We start from the raw sequence: 20,006 nt of genomic DNA, 5'->3' as shown, positions 1-20,006 counted from the left end.
TCAAACTTCTGAGTGTAAGGCGGTTAAAAATTAAATTATATAATGTCAAAGAAGAACTTTTTATGAACGTACGTACGTACGTACCATAGAGACATTATTTTCACCCTTTGAAACTCGTTTCGGTGAAATTTTTTTTTTTACTCTCTTGTATCTATGGCGCGGTATTATTTTCATTCTCGTCCTTTATACTCGGAATATATATTTATATAATTAAATAAATTTCTATAAAAAATATTGAATATAAAATAAACAATTCCAGGTATAGAATATAAGAAGCGAAGCTTTGTATGACATATTTGAGTAGCTCGAGTCTCTTTTCCACGAAAATTTTTTTACCAACAGAATCGAGCTTCTGCTTGGAGCTTCGCACAGACGCAGACGTAAGTAATGACGAGGTTATAAAAATGAATAAAAGTAAAAACAAAAAGTAGAAGGATGAAAAAAAATTAATCAAAATGAAACAACGGAGGAAAAATATCTCGAGTCGAGGGTGCGTAAAGAAGCGTCTCGTCGCGGCGACTCGACTCGGTTTTTCTAATACCAAGTGAGGCGTGAGGTAAGGTAGCAGCAGCAATATGGCGGTGGTCATGGTCACCACGCTACCTTATACCTACCGTTAAGAATGAAGAAGCAAAAAGATGTTATAACGGTATACAGATACAGAACCGCTATATGCGCTAGGGACCTAAATTTGTTTCTTAACTTATAATTAATTCATTTCGAAACACGCCGCTGTATACGTGCGACACAAGCAAAGCAAAAAGCTTTCAGCCGATGAAATTAGACTTTTGCTGCATATTGTATATAAAATTGAATAAAAAAAATTATATTATCAGTATTTTCTTTGATTTTCAATTCATGTCGTGGTGTATTGTTATCGATTCTTTCTTACTAAATGAAAGAAAAAAAATTTATCAAATTTTAATATGAATATTAAAACGTCGCTCGAAAAGATCTAAAGAAATGCACCAAAAAATTGAAAAAAAATTATAAGCGACCTTTCAAAATTCAAATTTTGAACTGAAACTTTCGGAAACTTATTTTTTTTTTATCTATAAAATTATACCGTAACGAGAAAAAAAAATTGAAAAAAAAAATCGATTTTTGACGATTTCTGACGTTTTAAAAAATGTGGAGAGACCTCTTAAAATTTTTTTTCGATCTGTCCTTTACAGTGAGCTCTTGAAATATCAAAAAATAACATTTTGTCACACGAAACTCGAAAAAAAAAAAAAAACAGTCGGTTTTTTTGCGCCACCCTAATATATATATATAGGTATAATTACGTGATACCTGTCCGAAGCTTTGCCAAAGCTTAATATTACGAGAATCTGGGATACCTAAAACCGCAGAAACGCGATGTCCCCGGGATTGCAGAGGGTGATAACGACGAGGAGAGAGTGGAAATAGGGAGGGGGTTGGGGGGGAGGGAGGGAGAAGCCGAAAGCCTGGCGAGTTTCGTTTTTAAACTCGATTAAATTTCATTAGCTCTCGCATTTACGAATTAGCCGACCCTTCCCCGCGCAGCTTTTCGCTTCCGCCGCCGCGTCCGCCTGCACGATGTGAACGAAACTGCGAGTAGCAGCAGCACAGCAGCAGTTTTAGCAACCTTTTTGCAACTTTGCGGACGACGGATTTACACGTACATATATACCTACGTATGGGGAAGTCAATGCGAACCCGACCGACGTCTGAAACTTATCGTTTTTGTTTAAAAAAAACCTGATCTTGTTTGAGACAAAATTTCTGCAATTTTCCTAGCTCCGGAAAGGTAGCCTGAATTTTTTTAGACTTTTTATTCAAATCCTCAATTGTTTAGAAATATCTAAAATCATTTCGAAAAGGACCTTTTTTTAAACTCTCAGCAACTTTATTTTCTGCTTAAAACATTTTAAGATCACGACCGTGATGGACTGATTTTTTTCCATTTTTTATCACCACTTTTAATTTTTTTTTAGTCAACCAAAAGATTGTTTGAACCGTAAGAAAGATCCCGAAAAATTCTCAAAACTTCTATTTTTCACTTGGAATATCTTTAGACCGGTTCCGTTATGGAACTATTTTTGTCTATTTTTGGCAAATTTTTCATTGAAAAAAATGAGAAGTGCTAACACAAAGTAGGCAAATGAATCGGCGCATCATAGACGTGGTCTTGAAATATTTGGAATAGAAAAAAATAGTATCTGATAATTTTCTTCAGAATTAAAAATAAATATCCTTTTCAAAATTATTCTCAATATTAATAAATAACCAACCAGGTGAATAAAAAATGTGAAAAAGTTCAGGGTACTGTTTCAGAGTTGGGGAAATGGCAGAAAAAATTTTCAACAAAATCAAAAATGGCGAGGGTCATACGCTGGTTGGGTTCGCATGGAATTTCCCATGTATGTATATTCATACCTATGTATGTATACATGCTACGCCCGTATAATACGTAACATTCCCACAGCCATACCGGAGCTTTATTACTCGCCCTCTAATCCCCATACGCGTGGTCAGAGAATCGTGTCTAGCCCTGCGGCACGAGGAGTGAGAAAATTTATTTTTTATTCTCACCTACCCCTGGAAATATAATAACTAATGTAAATCGTATCTGCGCTGGCGATAATTAAAATTTGCAAACTTGTAAATGAAACGCGTGGTTAACTTGCTTGATATAAATTAAATTTAAATTTTTTCACGAGATTGTTGTTGTTTTTATTTTATTTTTTTTTTGGTTTTTTTGGTCCAGCTGTAATAACGTTGTAATTCGGAATTTGTTCGTTTGCAAAAACGAAAGCGTTGACGGAATAACGATAGAAGTAACAGCGACGACGAGTGCGCAGGCGGTTTTATCGTCGGCGGCGGCGAGCTTGCGAGAGCTTTCAAACGGATGCTCAATCGTGCGAACCGATTTCGTCGTCGCGAGATTTATAAGGGGGAAGCCTCCTCGACTCACGGCAAAAAATAACTAAACAAATCGATAAATAACCCTTTCACCTACCCCTCACACCTACGCTTCTCTCTGCATCCCTCTCCTGCACATCCCCCTCATTCCAACCCGGCTGGCATCGAGAGTCGATTCCAATGACGTTCAGCAGGCGGTGATTTATTTCCCGTGGGTACCTACCCGCCCATACTTGTCCGCTTCTTTTTCTTTTCTTTTTTTTTCTTTGCTTTTTTTCTTGGTTTTTTCATGCCACCCCTTTTTTCACACCTCCCGTACCGTTACGGACGTACTTGGATGGTCGAATTCCGGTTCTGGACGGTGGGTTAAAACCAAAAGCAAAAGCAAAAAAAATTGGACAAAAAAACAAACCCCAAGGGTTGTGAAAATTGAGAGGGATGAGAAACAAGGAAAAAATCGAATCTCAGAACGCAGAGGACTCTGGAAGTGTCGATCAATTTTTTGAAGAATGAAGAAAAGCGAACAAGACAGAAATACCTATATAAAGTGGGGGGGGGGGGGGGGGGGGCAAAACGGGGGTACTTAGGGAAATACTTACTTTTCGAGGACTCAGATACGCTAAATCTGCTTTTTTTTCAAATTCTATCTAAAGAAAATGAAAATGATCTTCAGATGTTGGGGAGAAAAGATTTTTTTGATATTTTTTGAAAATTCAAAATAATGCTCAATAATGTATATTATAGAAGTCGTTTTTTAATGTTTAAAAAACATTTTTAAAAACAGAATTTTTTTTATAAAATTTTAAGGGTATCCCATTTTACCCGTCCGAAAATCGATTCGTCTGAAGTCAGAGTTTCGTAATTTCTAGATCCAAGATTGCGGATCTAAAGTCGAAAAAACTATCAAAATTAGATGATTCTAGCCGAAAGTTGTTAATCGGAGGTTTTTTGGATCGCTGATCACAAATTTGAAGTCAGAATTAATAAATAAACTGCGATAAGGTTAGGACGTGGAAATTTTTTAGATGTAAACGGCGATCCCGCTGTGACTAAAAGGGTTAAGGAATCGTAATTTCTTCTTGTCCGTACGTAGAGAAGAAAAGTGTTAGAAAGCAGAAACAAAGCAAGACCGTGGGAAAGAGAAAAGGCTGTCTGATCGCGACACGACGTCTCGAGAAGCCGATCATTGGCTTGGTCGAGCAGATAGGTGAGAGGATATGGAAGAACCTGGAGGGGTGGTTCCGGGAATGCGAGGGCGGAAGTTGCGTCGTAGAAAAGCAGGGGGGTGGGTGGTTAGGATCCGGAGAGTAGTTTCCTGTGAAACGGACGATATCTTCCAGTTGGCCAAGCGATATCCCCATAAAACCCCATGGAAGCCTCCTTCGCCTCGCTTCTATCTCGACGCGACAGACTTCCAGGACAAGGAATATAATCTTGCGGTTACACACAAAAAGAAGAAGAAGAAGAAGAAGAAGTGGATGAAAGTAAAAGAGGGAAGAAATGGTTGAAAAACAGGAGAATCACCGCCGTCCTCACATCAACGCTCCGATTGGCGGAAGAGCGACTGAACACGTGCACCGCGATTCACCGGAAACGAGACCCGGAGGATCAACCCTCCTGGCATAGGTACGCGTTTCCGAGGACGACGCAGGGTGCGTCGGAAAATCGTGCGGCTGACGGACGCATGACGCATAACCGAGAAGCGTGAGACCCTTGAGTTTGTCCTCCTTTACTACCCCAACCTCTAGTCGACGATAACTGTGTTGGTAACGCAATACGCTTGTTTACCGACCGAGCTACGATCGAGCGTCACAGTGATTATTATTACACGCAACGTCGTGACGTCTTGTCATCCCTGCAAAGCCCGATCGGCGTACCGTTTTATTATAAATCGTTGAAAGAGGGTCGATGATATTTAATAAACCAAAAAAAAAATATTAAGACTTTTTTTGACGATTTTTAGATGCTTGGGATGTGTTTGAGATATTGAGGTTCTTTTTTTTTTGTCTTCAAAATTTGTGTTTTTTCCCAATGTGAAGATAATTCTGGAGAAATAAATAGCGACAGTCGATTTGTCAGAAAATTTCACCCCTATTTCATTCTCGAGAATCGTATATCGAATCGTACATCTCGAAAAAATCGTAAAAACGAAAATCAAGATTATACAGTATGGTGTACAAAAAAAAAAAAAAGCGAATGGGTTAAATTCGTCAGAGAAATTCGATACAGTTTTTTGTTCAGCATGGTTTTTTTTTTATCTGTAGAATATCTTGATATATTTTGTGATAATATTTTTTCCTCTGCGTCAATTTACCGTTTCGAAAGAAAATTAAAAAGTAGAGTTTGTACTTGGCCTTTTTTTTTTTAACTTTTTAAGTGCCTATTAGTTTTGGTTTTTGAGTCGAGAAGAGGAAGAAGATGAAATGAATGATTCTGATGCGAGGAGAAAGCTGTTCTACACATACAGGGTATTAGAATAGAAAATGAAAATTTGTAATTAGTCAAGATTTTTGGTTCCTTTGATTTTGACCATAAAATCGTGAAATCTTTCACGCGTACAACGAATTAAAACATATAGTTTTAAAAACAGGCAAACCCTAGACAATCATAGTAAAAATATGGAATTTTAAAAACTTGTAAATTTCATCGACGTGTCAATGAAAAAATTTCTCGACTCTCCGTTGAAACAAAAAAAAAAAAAAAAACTAAAATATAAGTGAATAGAAATGAGGAAGTTGCCGAAGTTTCGGTTGAATTCCGGTGTACCGCGTGCAGCAATCCCGATCACCTCGACTCCCATCGAGTAAGTTGAGGTCTGAAGTGGACTAGCTCAAGTGTGTTGAATCCAAGGGTTTAAATTCCGTTTGAAACTGCTAACGAACGAGGACTGTTGCAAATTTGGTATAGGTACGAGGGTGCATGGAATTCCCGGAGAATCCCCCGGAGAGTTTAAATTCAACGATCAGCGGATTTGCGCTGGTTAGGTTGAAGGCAGAAAAGAGAGAGAGAGAGAGAGTCACGAAGTGAATTCTTATATCGAATTGAATTCAAGTAAACCTCCCGTTCCATGCATCCTTTAACACCTCTTCTCTTTCTGTAACACGTCCTCCCTCACTCTCTCTCTCTTTCTCTCTTCCTCCTTCTTTTTTTCTCTCTCGCTCTTGCCGCAGAATAGAGCGCTGCGACTCCACCGCCACCATCGGTATAAAGTAAAAGATCTTCCAAACGATATTTCCCGATTGGCTGTGAATTGATATTTTATCACCAAACGGCTATAGAGGTGCGCTAAAAATCGTCCATCGCATTCTCATACAGTTCACCATATCTACTCGAAAAATGCTTTCATTTTTAACTAAGTAAGAAACGACATGAGGATTAAGATTAACAACGATAACAATCGTTTCTCTGTTGTTTTTTTTTTCGTTTTTATTTTGTTATTCCTGCTTTTTTCACACTTAGCACACAACTGTCAGCGAGTCTTCTGCGTAAACGCGTTTGTAAAACGCATCTGCATGTCTGTTTAGTAGATATTGTAACGCGGAATTTCCATGCGCCATCGAGATTCGAAACTTTGCCGTTTCGTTTTCTCTCTCTCACTCACTCAACTCTCTTTTGCTCGCTCCATCTCCGGCCGTCTTTTTTTCCTTACTTTTTGTTAATTTCGTTTTGACTGACAGAATAATCTGCGGAAGACGGGGGGATAATTTAGCCGGCTTCGGGAAAGGCACGAAAGAACCTCTCGCGGGACATGGAACGAGGAGGTTAGAGGGGGTGAACTACGTAGCTTTATCTCGAGGGGGAGAGAGAGAGAGAGAGAGAGAGGGCGAGAGAGGGATGAGGGGGGGGGGGGGGGGATTCGAGCGAGATTTACGCGCCGAGTTGGCAAGTGTCGCCTCTTCGCGCTCCCCGCGGCCTAAAAACGACTAAATATCCAATTTCTTTCACCAGCTGGTGTGTTGAGGTCTCCCCCCCACCCTTTACTGAAACTCCCGATCAAGTACATAACTAACGATTTTTATCCAATTTCAAACTGCCGCTCAACTGCTCCTCACGCGATCACATCAACAACTTTTACCGAATTAAAAAATAAAAATTTTACCCTCGCATTCGCGTGGATTAATTTCTATTTTCATGTGCTTGTATACTTGCAATGCAATTCGAGTAAGTCTACCAGTTCTTGACAAGTTTTGACCCGATTATTGAACATTTTATTATCCAAAATTATTAATTTACGGTCCGAATTGTAAATTTTTTGATGACTGCAAGATTATACACTGTAAATTTATTTTTTGGTAATTTTAGAACTAAGAAGTCAACGGATATAACAAAAGAAGGTCGATAATTGGTACACTTTATACATGAAACTCCACACTCGCCAGCAACTTTCTTCACCGCTCAGCTTATCATCTCTTTCTTCTCATCTGTAACGTCACATTCCTAATTTCGTACTCCTAGGTTATGTAGGGACTCGTTAATTTTAGTTGTCTCGTCGTCACGGCGCGAGGCAATTCAAGATTGCTAAATAGATTCCTCGAGGAAGAGTATGAGATCATGGGGCGGGTGTGACAATGGTCGGGAAATGGGCGCCGAAGCCACAATGAGGCTTACGATCACTTAGCGAGCTCCTCGTTCGCCGCTACTACTGTTATTATCGCCGATTCTTCATTCGGCACCTTCACCACCCCCAACCCCCAACCCCCAACCACCAACCCAGCATTGAACCGTTCGACCGGAAGGAGAAGAGCGTGTCTCTCCAGCCCGTAACAACTTTTCCCTCATCCACCCCCTTTCCCACCTCCATCTCGGTCTCTTTCATGATTTCGACTGCAGGACTAATCCGAGCAAGATGTTGCTCCTGGCAGACGTAGCGCCAAGGCGACGACGAGGATAAAGGATGAAAAGAAGGACGAGTAAAACGAAGAGGAAGTAATTACTAACCACTGAAATAATCATCCCTGATACCGGATGGCTGCTTTCCTCCCCCAAATCTCTAATTCCACCATCATCCTCGGTAAGGATTTGATATCCAGGGTTACAAAAAGCTTGCGACCTCATGTGTGATTCATAGGCGTAGATGTAACTATAGGTATACGACATATCGGTACGTCGTTGGCACGTATAGTAGCTTGTTTGCGCATTAAATTTCAATTCACACGGTTCATTTTTCGACGTCAAGTAATCCGACGGACAAAATTCACGCTTCGTTGAGAATTCAAGGATGGGGGATGAAGCGAACGGCTCTACCACAATCGGACCAAGTTGATGGCCGAAAACTCGAGACGTGTTTTCCAAATTACAATATAGATGGTTCTAGAAATCTCGGCGTCGGTTCGTCGTGGCCTCTTTCTTCTTACCCTCGCTCTGTACCAGGGAGGGGGGGGGGGGGTGAGGGGGGGGATGGCGAAATAGCGTCGAGACGAGTCGACTTGAAATTCAGGGCGACGTGTTGTACGTCGAATAGACGGTGATACCTACTCGGCGGCTTGCGTGAGTCGTCGTTTCATTGAAGAAGACGATAGAAAGAGCGAGAATCTCGGGAGTCGCGGAGAATAAAATCTAACTTTTGTATTCAAAGCTAGTGTCAACGTAATGGGATGTGTAGAGACTCCTTTCTTTCTTTCTTTCTTTCTTACTTTCTTCCTTTCTCTCTCAATGTTTTATGTTTTATTTCTCCTCACCCAACGCATTTAAGAATAAATAAGTCTCACTACTTCGCGTGGATGACATGTTTTTCTTTTTTTTCGTTTTTTTTTTTTACGGATTTCTCTGCAGAGTCCTCCTATCAATCGATCCACCGATTCTTTATCGCTAAATAATTTCGAACTTCAAAATGTCAGATCAAGGATTAAACTATGCGAATCTGAAGTGTAGAAGTTATCGAGATTGAGAAAAAGGAAGAAAACCTGATTTGGTGGTTCGTTGAAAATCTGACTAACTACGCAGCGTGTTTTCAATTTCCTTCACAATCTCACAATATCGCTTTTTGTCTTATGAATCATGAACTTTCTCCCCCTTATTTAAACTACATCTCGCACTAAGAAAACATTTGGAAACTAGACGTGTGATTGTAAATTATCTCTCAAACTTAGCCACGGTTTTCCGACGCGAAAACACGCGTTGTCTTATCGACATGAAACACGCGATAATCTGGATCGGAAGTCGGATGGTAAAACCGCGGTTTTCGCTCAAGTGACGTAAAGGGACTGTGGCTAAAGCTCGGCATAAAAACAAAGAAAGAGAAAAAGAGTTTTCCTCGTGACGGGATGCTATACGCACTACGGTGTAACTTTCCCTCCTCTCTCTCCCTCGCCACCCCTCTCTTTCTCTGCCTCTCTCTCTCTCTTTTGCCAGCCTGTTGATTCCGCGTTGAGTCGCGGTTGAGTCCGCAAGGTTCGAAACACCGGAGGGAAGACCAAGACCCCTTTTAAGCGCCCGCAGAACCGCCAAGTACCACCAACGCGACGTTGTCCTAGTCCAAACGACTCCCAACCACCTCCTCCCAAAACCCTTCTGCACCCTTCACCAACCGCATCACGTGACAAGGGGAAGGGAGAATTGAAACCCGAATTTGTGGAACAAAGTCAACCTACATCCGTGTAGGTATTTGATGTATTATACATTGTGATCGAATTTGTATGTGACAAAGGAGAAGGTTTGTTAACTTCTACTCGGTTACATTCCAGGAATTTAAATACAAGGATAAAGACGTTGAAAGCATTGGCCATTAATCGTCTGCAGGATCGTTGCCGACCCTTAAAGAGGTCGGAAATAATAACATTGTTTCTACTTCTTCTCTTCTCACTTTGGTTATTACAAAACGCTAATGACTTTGTAGGTTAATCAACGAATTATCCAGCCACTGTCTTTCTTCATGTCTATTTCAGAGTACACGCCCCGGTAGGTATGACATAATTGTCCAATTTAAAGTCAACGTCGTAACGAACGAACGAAGGGGACAAAATTTCTTCTTCGATAATAATTTTATCGCGCGGTATGAAACCTAATTTTACAATTATACTGGCTCGGGGGATCGTTTTCATCCCTTATACATCGGGAGAGACAATGACTTTTCTCCCTTATTACCCTCCCGTAGCTGCAGTGACAGGGGTGAAAGTATTCCTGAAATACCACGGACACGTCTTCCGAACTACCTTGTGACTATTCCAAGAAACTCTTCCATGGATAAATATAAGGGTTGAGCCACTCACGAAAGTTATGATGTTGTCAATCGATCGATAACAATTAACGATCCCATCCCAGCTATGGACCTTCATTAGTTGTCCACAATTTGTGCAAATTCATTGAACCCAAGACCTTGTGTACCGAAGGCTTCACCCATAAGACGAAAGAAGAAGAAAACCAAAGTAAGGATTTTACAAACGTAAGCATTCAAGGATGTGCGCGTCACGGTCTGGGTAGCAAGGATGAGTCTAATTCGAGAATCCCTCGAAAGGACCTAGAGGAGAAGCATCAGATAGTGAAAGTAAAGCTCTGCTCCAGATGCAGGGGAAGCGACGAGGGAAGGAGAGAGAGAGAGGAACGTAGACGTCGGCGGTAAACCCCTCGATTCCCTTTCCCTTTCCTCTTCCCTTTCCCTTTCCCGTTCCCGTTCAACCCTCCATAATCAAATCCTACCCTCCGAGCGGCACTTCGCTCGGCACCCTCTTCACACGAAAGGAATGTTAATGCGACAATACCTCCGTTCTGACTCACCTTCGGCAGACGGCTGGCTGTCTTTCCACCACTTCTTTCCTACCACCTCAGAATCTGCGTTACATGGTTATACAGGATACCTATGATGGGAAGATAGGAAGGCAGGCAGGTATTTTACCCCTGATCGCATATCGCGGTGCGGATGGATATCCTTTCGCACTGAGGAAATCCCTGATCAATGCCGCTTCAGACGTTAGCGATACCAGAGAAAAAGAAGTCGTGAGTCACTCGATTCCTCGTGGAATCTATGGTGTCCGGTTAAAAATCCGTAACAAATTCGAAGACACCATTCCAGGATATGTTCAGGTTATTCAAAAACATGAAAAACGGAATATTTTTTTTGGATGCAAAAAAAATTCAAGGATAGTTTCCAGGACTCTTGAAAGACAAGTCAAATTCAAGAACATTTCCAGGGTCACTGGACACCATGGTTTCCCTTGCCGCGTCCGGCGAGACACTGAAAATCAAAGAAATCAAGAGACGTTGAAGAAAAATTGTAAGATCAGTGGAGGATATTTGTTTACTTTTTTCCACGTTGTTGTTCCCTATATAATGTTCCTTCGGACGGTTATTCGACACCTTAATTAGCATCTCTCTTATTTATTTTACTTATTTATTTACTCCCATTAACTTTTTTACTCCTGGTTTCGTCCTCTGTTTTCTTCATCTACTTTTTTCCAAACCTTCTACGGCGAAACTTAGACCGGCCATCCCCCTCCTCCCTCCTCCCTCCCATCCCATGATGGGAAGCTTTGTACTCTTAACGTTTGTTTACTCAGCCCTTAATCAGGCAGAACAAACGTCGGTCTTCGACGCAGCTGATGTTTGCCGAGAGTTCGAGACTCCGCCATCAATTAAATTGGAACTCGACGACTGCTGTTGCACGCGGTTCTACTCTGAGAAGGAAACTGGACGTATACAGACATGGATGTACAGAAACAGACGTAGAGAGAGAGACTCGCTCGAACCTGGTTTCTTCCTGGTAATTGTCTCTTCTCCTTGTTGGCCAATTGCACCACAATAAACACATATACGTATGAGCAAAAGTGAAACATACCACCACAACAAGCATGACACATTCATATACAGGCCACATATGAAGAGGATGCAGTGTAGGTGTGCATGTGTGACATGTATTCCCGTACAATCGGAGTTTGTCGTGGACCTCTAGTCCCTCGGCTGCAACTGCGACTCCAGCCTCCTAGCCTAACCTCAAGTCTCAAGGATGTCGAGTGCGACAAAGGAATCTCCTTCCATGTTGGCATCCAGCTATCATCCTATTGCTACTCCAGACTCTGTGCAGAATTGACGAGCTCAAAAGCCATCCACATAATACCGCAAGATGCACTACCGATGCTTGCACTCCATGCCCATTGACGCATATCGATATCGAGACGTCCGTTAGACATTCGCGTGAAGATGGAATTCACGTTTGGTTGGTTTACCTTTGCTCTACAAACCTCAAGGTAATTCAACAGGATACGTACATACAAGGTGGATGCCGATCCAGCATTAAAACTGTTTCTACATCGCAATACCTTTTCACCTGCTACTCCAGAGAAATGAACAATGTTTTTTGAATCTTTGGTTGGTAGGAAACATTGTCAATTTCTACGGAAGAGCATGTGAAAAGGTATTGATGTAGAGACAGTTTCAATTCTGAAGTGACATCCACACCGTCTGCATTCGTGTTGGATTGTTTTGAGGTGTGTACATGTTGGTTAAGGTGGCGCAAAAAAACCGACTATTTTTTTTTCCTGAGTCTTGTGTGACAAGATGTTAGTTTTTGATGTTTTAAGAGTTCACTCCAAAGGACAGCTCAAAAAAAATTTTTAAGAGGTAGCTCCAAATTTTTTTTTCGTCTATAAAATTAAACTGTAACGAGAAGAATTTTTTTTTTTTTTTAAATCGATTTTTGACGATTTCTGACGTTTTAAAAAATGTGGACCGACCTCTTCAAAATTTTTTTTTGAACTGTCCTTTGGAGTTGGCTCTTAAAACATCAAAAACTAACATTTTGTCACACGAGACTCAAAAAAAAAAAAAAAAAAAAAAATAGTCGGTTTTTTTGCGCCACCCTAATGTTGGTAGTTGGTGGTAGGAACTATGGATAGATGGCGTCATCATTTTCATTTCCAACAGTTTACCTACAAAAATTTTTACTCAAAAATAGTTAGGGTAGATCGCTTCGCTGAGGTACAGCAAAGGTTAAATTTTACGTTTCCAAGGTACTCCAATCCACCATATTATTTTCTTTAATCCCAAGACCATGGGAGATACGAAAATTTGACATCGTGGTGAAACCAAGGCACGCGCGTTACTCTCTATGAGAAATCAAAATCATCCGGAGATGAATTTACCCACCCAGATTCCTTTACCGTTGTGTACATATAGATGGGTACCGAAAATTCAGTCAGCTATTTCCGTTTGGCATTCCTCAACGCGGCTCAATGGCTTAAATCTGTTATACCCGCCCCCGCCTCCCTTCTCACCTCCCACCCCCTTCTTCACCCTCTCTCTCACCCTCTGTCTCTCTCTCTCTTTCTCCAACATCAGATCAGAGCGTGACGATTTTATCGAATGAGGGAGTGACAAGAGTGCGAAAAAAAAAAAAAAAAAAACAACAAGAAACACACAATTCCCTCGCTTATAAATATCTGAAAAATCTTCTTGGTATCACCGATTACACCCGTGTTTGAAAAAAAAAAAACAAAAAAAAAAAGAGATCTCCACCCATCATTTCACGTTTCCTTCTCATTTTTTCTGACCTTCCGTACACGACCTCAACGACTATATCGAATTCCCGTCGGACGAGTATAAGCGCAAAAATGTCGGTTAAGGGTAGGAGAAAAAGGAACTGCGTGAGGGGAGTGGAGGAAGGAATTAGATATCTCGGCGTTAAATGAGATTAAAATTCCGGGTCAGTCCAATAACCCGGAAAATGTTGAAACCTGGAGTGACAAGGGTGGGTGGAGGGTGACGGCCTTGGTTTGCGGTCCGAATCAGCGGTGGTGCAGAAGCATGAGGAGCATGAAAAAGAAGATGATATAGAAGCCGAGCTGCAGGCCAAGTCCCAACCCCCAACCCCCGGTTAACGAACGCGTCGGAGGACGTCGACGTCGCCGTCGCTCTGGAAGGGGTCCTGGGAGGGAGGAAAGGAGGTATAAAGAGGAACGCGAGGTTTTCTAGCCAATGGCTATAACCAATCCTCAGCGACGTCCGGAACTCCGGTGAGGTGCGGTCGTGCCGTGAATTCGCTAGCCTCCCGATCCTGCTACATTTTAACATTGTTTAACTTCCAGCTGAATTAGCCACCGTCCAACGCACCGCATTGTTCAACGCCTGTGCATTCGCCCCTACTTTTCTCTACTCTCTCCTCTCTCTTCTCCCTCTCACGCGATGAGAGAAAGAGAGAGGGCGATGGTATTCCGCCACCCTATACACCCGCACCCTCACGAGCATGGGGATTTCGTTAATAATTCCACATCCTCTTCCTCTTCCTGTTCCTCTTCCTCTGTTCCGTTACACTCAATTCCGCAAGTTGAGAAACGCGAAACGGTAAATTATTTAACTATCGCTCAAGGGACGGGGAGAGGGAGAGGGGGAGGCACTGGCGGGGTTGTACGAACAATTCAAAGTGACGTTGGAAAAATATATGACATACATGTGTGTATATAGATACGTATGTACGTTCATTTCGACGCGATGTAGATACGCAAATTTTTTCCTCCTTCCAACGTGGACAAAGGGTGTGTTACGTATACGTATATATATATATATATATATATATATATATCAGTTAGGGTGGTATTTATTTATGCTACTGAGAGATTTTTTCCACCACACTTATCAAATAATTCAAACACAATTGCCTCAGTTTTTCGGATGTTTAACTCAACTTTTAAGATAGTTCGCTTTGTGATATAAGTTTCTTGTGGAAATAACACATAATATTTTATTTTAAGCGTAATAATGTTAACAAAAAAAAAAACTGTAACTGCGAGTTTTTAATAGGCATTAGTGTCTTACAATAAAATAGATACTGCGAGAAAATTTTTATTTCCTATTTTATGTTATTTCCACAAGAAAGTTCGATCACAAAGCAGATTATTTTACAGTTGTTGTAAAAATGTGAAAAAACAAGGCAATGGTTTTAGAATTATTCAACATTGACTTGGGGAATCAACCCCCTAAATAAGGACCATCCTACAGGCATAAATTTTGCCGGAAGGTTGGAGTGATCGTTTCATTGGTAGCAGGTACCTGGAACCTGATGGACACGAGGATCGTCACGCGTTGAATGCTGATTCTAAATTTTGAGATCTGGTATTCAGTCGGTGCGAGAGTCATAGATGCGCTGCATCGCGACGTATATCAGAAAAGGCGTGCGGTATGGATATGGGAAGCAGAATCTAAGGACAGGAGTCTCTCCTCTCATCTTCCAGTCAAGGTGCGGCCACACCGTAGAGCCATACTCTGCACCGCCACGCTACGATGTCGCCCGTCACCGCGGGTGAGAGAATTCCGAATTCTCGGTACACGCGAAACTCGTGCCAGCAATAAGGACGCGGAGGATATTCCCCTTTCTCACTCTCGGACGAAATGTTTTGCATTTTAAGAAGCTGTCAGATCCCCTACGCGCCATCCAGAGCCATCTCAGATCTCCTCCTCCCTCCCCCTCTCGCCATACCTCGTTTCCTCAACCCGGCACGAATAGTCGAAGCTTAAGATATCGGAAATAATTCTCGACTGCTTGTCTGCAGACACTGAATTGTGGTGCCAAAAATTTCTTCTTTTCTCTTCTCTCGTTCAGCTTCCGTCAAAGTGGTCGAAAGGTAATTGTAATATCCTTATTACGACGGACTTTGAGAATTTTGGAGAATTTCACCATGAAGAATTCTTTCTTACCGACAATAAAGTTGATTTCTGATTCACTTTTTTCGTTTCTATCTCTACGATTACGTTTGATTGCTGGTAATGGTTATCGAGGTTGCCGAAAACCTTGTTGATAAGTGAATAGTTGGTAGGAGACTTTCACCCCGGTAAGGATGTTGAGAAAGAAAAGAAAACATTCAATTTCTGAAACGTACCTAAAATATCTAAAAAAAAACGTCCCAGAAAAATCTTTCTTTACTCAAATAAAGGCATTTCGAGTTATTATTTCCATTTTAAAGTGAAAAAAGTGTTGGTTGTAGGCATATAGATTGAGATGTGAGAACGTATGTTTCAAGTAGAGCGATATACAGTTTTCATTCGTCGATTAATTGAGTAGATAAGGTTCGATAATGGGGGAAATAGAATGGTTATACAGTTGCCGGCTCGGGCGGGTAATCGGTATGAATATCGTGACTGCGGGAGGGATGAAAAGGAGGGATGAATAGGGGGTGGAGGATGTCGGTTATCGCGTTCTCTCGACTGCAACAGCGTGGACGCAGAGGGTCGTTTTAGATCGGAATTATCGTATCGTCGTTCGTTCGTTCGTTTATTCGTTCGTTCGGATTCCCCGGAGTTGATAACGGAATCTACTTTAAGAGTACAATGGTAGGAACCTGTAGCAAGAAAGATAGAGAAGGAGAGAAGGAGAAAGAGGAGGAAGAGGGGCAGAGAGAGAGTTTAGAGGATCTGGAACCGAGCTTTCCGGCTCTTCTCAACGGTGCTCCTCGCGATGAACGCCGACGGACTGAGGGTTCCTGGGTAGAGTTAGTCTCTCTGTGTGTGCGTGTGAGTTTCTAAACAGGAATTCCTCGGAGAGCCTGGAGGCTAGAAGCATCGTGCGGAGGAAGTCTCGGTCTGCCGAGGAGGAGGAGGAGGAGGAGGAGGAGGTGGAGGAGGAAAGGAAGACCAACACGAAAAGCGAGACCGAGCGAGTAGAGCTTTTATTTACAGAGTCATTTACATCTACGTGCTTTCCTATCGGTTTCGCGATCCTCTTCCTCTTCCTCTTCCTCTTCTCTCCGTCCCTCCGTCTCACCTTTCACCCTCCGGCCAAGAACCGGCTGCAGTCCGTCCCGCAGGACGTCAATAGTGAAACGAAAATTGCCCGCACCGCAGTGCCGTACTAACTGAATGAAAAAAGGAATGCAAGAATCCTGGATAATACGTGGACAGGCGAGATGTTAATGCAGAGGAGATGAAAGCGGTGGACCAAAATTTATTGTCCGTGTCCGTTCGACGAAATTAGATTAGCTTTCATCGAACCGATATTGCCAAACCGAGATAAAACAGGGGGCGGCGTGAAACGACAAGCGGTGAGGAGGGGCGCCGCCTCTTGTGAGACCAACGAGTTACCTGGATTCTGCGGAAATCAATTCCCGCAACGTTGACGCGATTTTTCAATCGACGTTGCTTGTTCGCGAATTGATATTCAGGTCTAAGGATTGATAACTTGAATACGTGAAATGACATGCGGTTTTAGACTAGCCGTGAACCAGACCTCGAACTTCTCGTTCTCACACTGCAGGTTCCAAATTCATAGAGAAAAAAAAAATTATATCTAATTCGAATTTCGAAATAGGAATTCAGATTCGTGAGTAACGATTTTAAAGCCTGAGGATATCATTTTACATGGAAATGTGATGGTTTTTTTTTTTTTTGTTTTTTTTTTTTTTTTGACCACCATAATGGATCCAGTATTAAAAATTTTGGAAGTCTGAGCTTGGATTCGTTATCGGTGACCCAAAAAACTTACGCCTACGAATTTCTATGAAAATGAGAAGATTTTTTTTCACCATATTGGTTCGACATTTTGGATTTTCCAATCTGACTTCAGATTCGTAATCAGACGTCCAACAAACCGACGAGTGCCAATTTTTATCAAAATCAAAATATTTTTAGTTTTTTCTCAGCATATTGAATACTCGAAATTTAAATTTTGCAAATCGGACCTTAGATTCGTGATTAGCAACGCAAAAAAAAACCTCACGGTACTAATCTTTATTCAAATCCATTCATCCATTCTCAAAATATCGTAATTTTTATTTGATTTCTTCGAATTTCCTTATTCAAATAATAATTAAAAATATACCGATTTACCAAATTTGGAAAAGCCGCTTCGAATGAGACAAAAAAACGTGAAGATCTAGTCAAGACCCAAATTTTCATTTTCCGTGTCATCACAAAATAACTTTCTTTTTTTCTCTGAAACGAGAATTTAGAGAGAGAGAGAGAGAGAGAGAGAGAGAGAGAGAGAGAGAGAGAGAGAGAGAGAGAGAGAGAGAGAGAGAGAGAGAGAGAGAGAGAGAGAGAGAGAGAGAGAGAGAGAGTAAAAAAAGGAGACGAATTTAGAAACAACGAAACTCCTGTCCGACAGTACGATCATAGTTATTACATCCGCACTTTCCGCAATTCTGTTGCAGTTCCGCCGATGCTGTGGATACCTCATCAGCTAGTCGGAGCACCCCTCGGGTACTCGGTGACCCTCGAGTGTCACTCCGAGGCTCACCCGACATCCCTAAACTACTGGACCCGCGAGGACGGACACATGATTCACGACAGCGAGAAACACAGAGCGGTTACTCTCCCCGACAAACCGTCGTATAAAACCCACATGCAGTTGACCATTCACAGTTTAACGGTAAGTACTTACACAAATCTTCACCCCCTTCTCGTCGTTCTGCCCAGTTTTTATCCCGACTCATCTTAAAAGGAACATCAGTTTGGTGTCCGCCTTTGATTTCGTTGAGACTCATGTATGTTGTTGTAGAACATTAAAAACTACAAGACTAGTATGTTTTTTTTTTTTTTTTTTTTTTACTTGCGGAAAAACGGTTAGAAGGGGTGAAAATGATTCGCAAAAATGGATACCGAACAGGGTGATTTTTTTATGAACTTGATGGGTTTGCATGAACCCAACACTGAAATGTTTCTATTCGTTAATAAAATATTCCAGCGTTGGTTTCATTCGAACCCATTAAGTTTATCAAGAAATCATTCCATTCGGTTTTATTTTTGGGGCTCGTTTTCACCCCTAAAAAAAAAATATGTGTCTCTTAGTTTTCAATGTTCTACTGCATACATGAGTCTCAACGAAATCAGAGTGGGACACCAAAATGATGTTCCTTGTTAATCAGCTTTGAAAACTATTTTTGAGATAGATCATATAATTTGAAAGTAATCCTGCACACTAAGACGGTTCAAAAAAGGTAATTTTTTTTTTAAATCTCGCTCTTCTCTGAGATTCTCGAACTTTTTCACCAAAGAATAACTCACGCGAAAGGGCTGGGGTTAAAAAAATTTTATATTTTATAGAATGTCAAAATTTATGTATCCTTATAAATTGACAAAACAAAAATTCTTGTCAAACCTGAAGATGCGTGCGAAAGTTGTTTAGTTCCTTTCCTAAACCACCCTACTACACACCCTTAGCTTCCCATCCACATTTCAAAAAAAAAAAAAAAAAAAAAAAAAAAAAAGCTTCAAATATTTTATATCACCTCCTCGTCTAAATCTTCTTTGTATCACATTGTTTTCAGAAAGATGATTTCGGCACCTATAAATGCGTGGCGAAAAATCCAAGAGGTGAAACGGACGGGACTATTCGTTTGTACAGTAAGTATCTGCGTAGATCGAGTCTCGGACAGGTAACGCGTCCAGTAATACAAACAAACGTAACATGGGCACCTATTCTATACGTTATACGTTATACGTTATACGTTATACGTTATACGTTATAGGTATACACAGCTTATACAGGGTGTACCTACACGCACTAATCGTGCGCAACGCTTCTCTCTCCTTCCTCGCCCCTCCGGCAGCTAACCAACCTGCTTCTGTAGCAGGTAGACGACGTATACGTATAACAGATTAGCATAGGTGGCCGTATATGTAAATGGGTTGCTCGTAACGTATGCATATGACGTAAAGGGTTGTACGGCATACGTGCTGGCGAGGCGAGCTGACTATCTCGCACACAGTCACACCAACCCCCCCACACACACAATTCCCTCGTCTCACCCTCCAGCCTCTCCTCCGCCTTTCTCCCTCTCCATTAGCATGCATCGGTTTTTCGCATTAGCGGCATTCAAATGAAGCCTCCCTCCCCCTCCGCACACATCCTCCCCCGCACCCTATTTCCACCGTTTAGCATAAAAGGCCTGGTCCGCAAAAAAAAGAATAATGATAATAATAATAATATTCGCGAGTCCGAAGCGGCCAGCAGCAAATGAAACCGAGCGTACGAACCGCAAGGTGAGGATTATAGCTATATAGTGAGGGTGAACATCAGCTCTCGTTGTGCTGGACGTTTCTAACGCAAAGATCACGAGGTTTCAAGAAAAATATATTCAGAATCCTGTTTCAGATGGGAGGAAAAATTCTCTATGGATTTTGAAAAATAATCGTCTTTTCGGTCTAACAATCAACATGCGAAAATTGACGCCTCTCAATTTTTTTCTTTTTTTTTTTTGCGA

General features: G+C 41.5%; 1 protein-coding gene across 1 annotated transcript in view; it reads left to right on the top strand.

Moving 5' to 3' along the window:
- LOC124415049 (neurotrimin-like) overlaps positions 1-20,006 on the top strand; it is a 107,282-nt gene that overhangs the window by 70,340 nt on the left and 16,936 nt on the right. The window contains exons 6-7 of the mRNA XM_046896315.1: positions 17,955-18,172; positions 19,071-19,146. Of these exons, the coding sequence (XP_046752271.1) occupies positions 17,955-18,172; positions 19,071-19,146 (294 nt within the window). The remainder of the gene's footprint in view (positions 1-17,954; positions 18,173-19,070; positions 19,147-20,006) is intronic.

Source organism: Diprion similis, chromosome 14, assembly GCF_021155765.1.
Source record: "Diprion similis isolate iyDipSimi1 chromosome 14, iyDipSimi1.1, whole genome shotgun sequence".
Taxonomy (NCBI): domain Eukaryota; kingdom Metazoa; phylum Arthropoda; class Insecta; order Hymenoptera; family Diprionidae; genus Diprion; species Diprion similis.
Note: the sequence above shows the minus strand (reverse complement) of the source record. Positions and strands in the feature narration are given on the sequence as shown.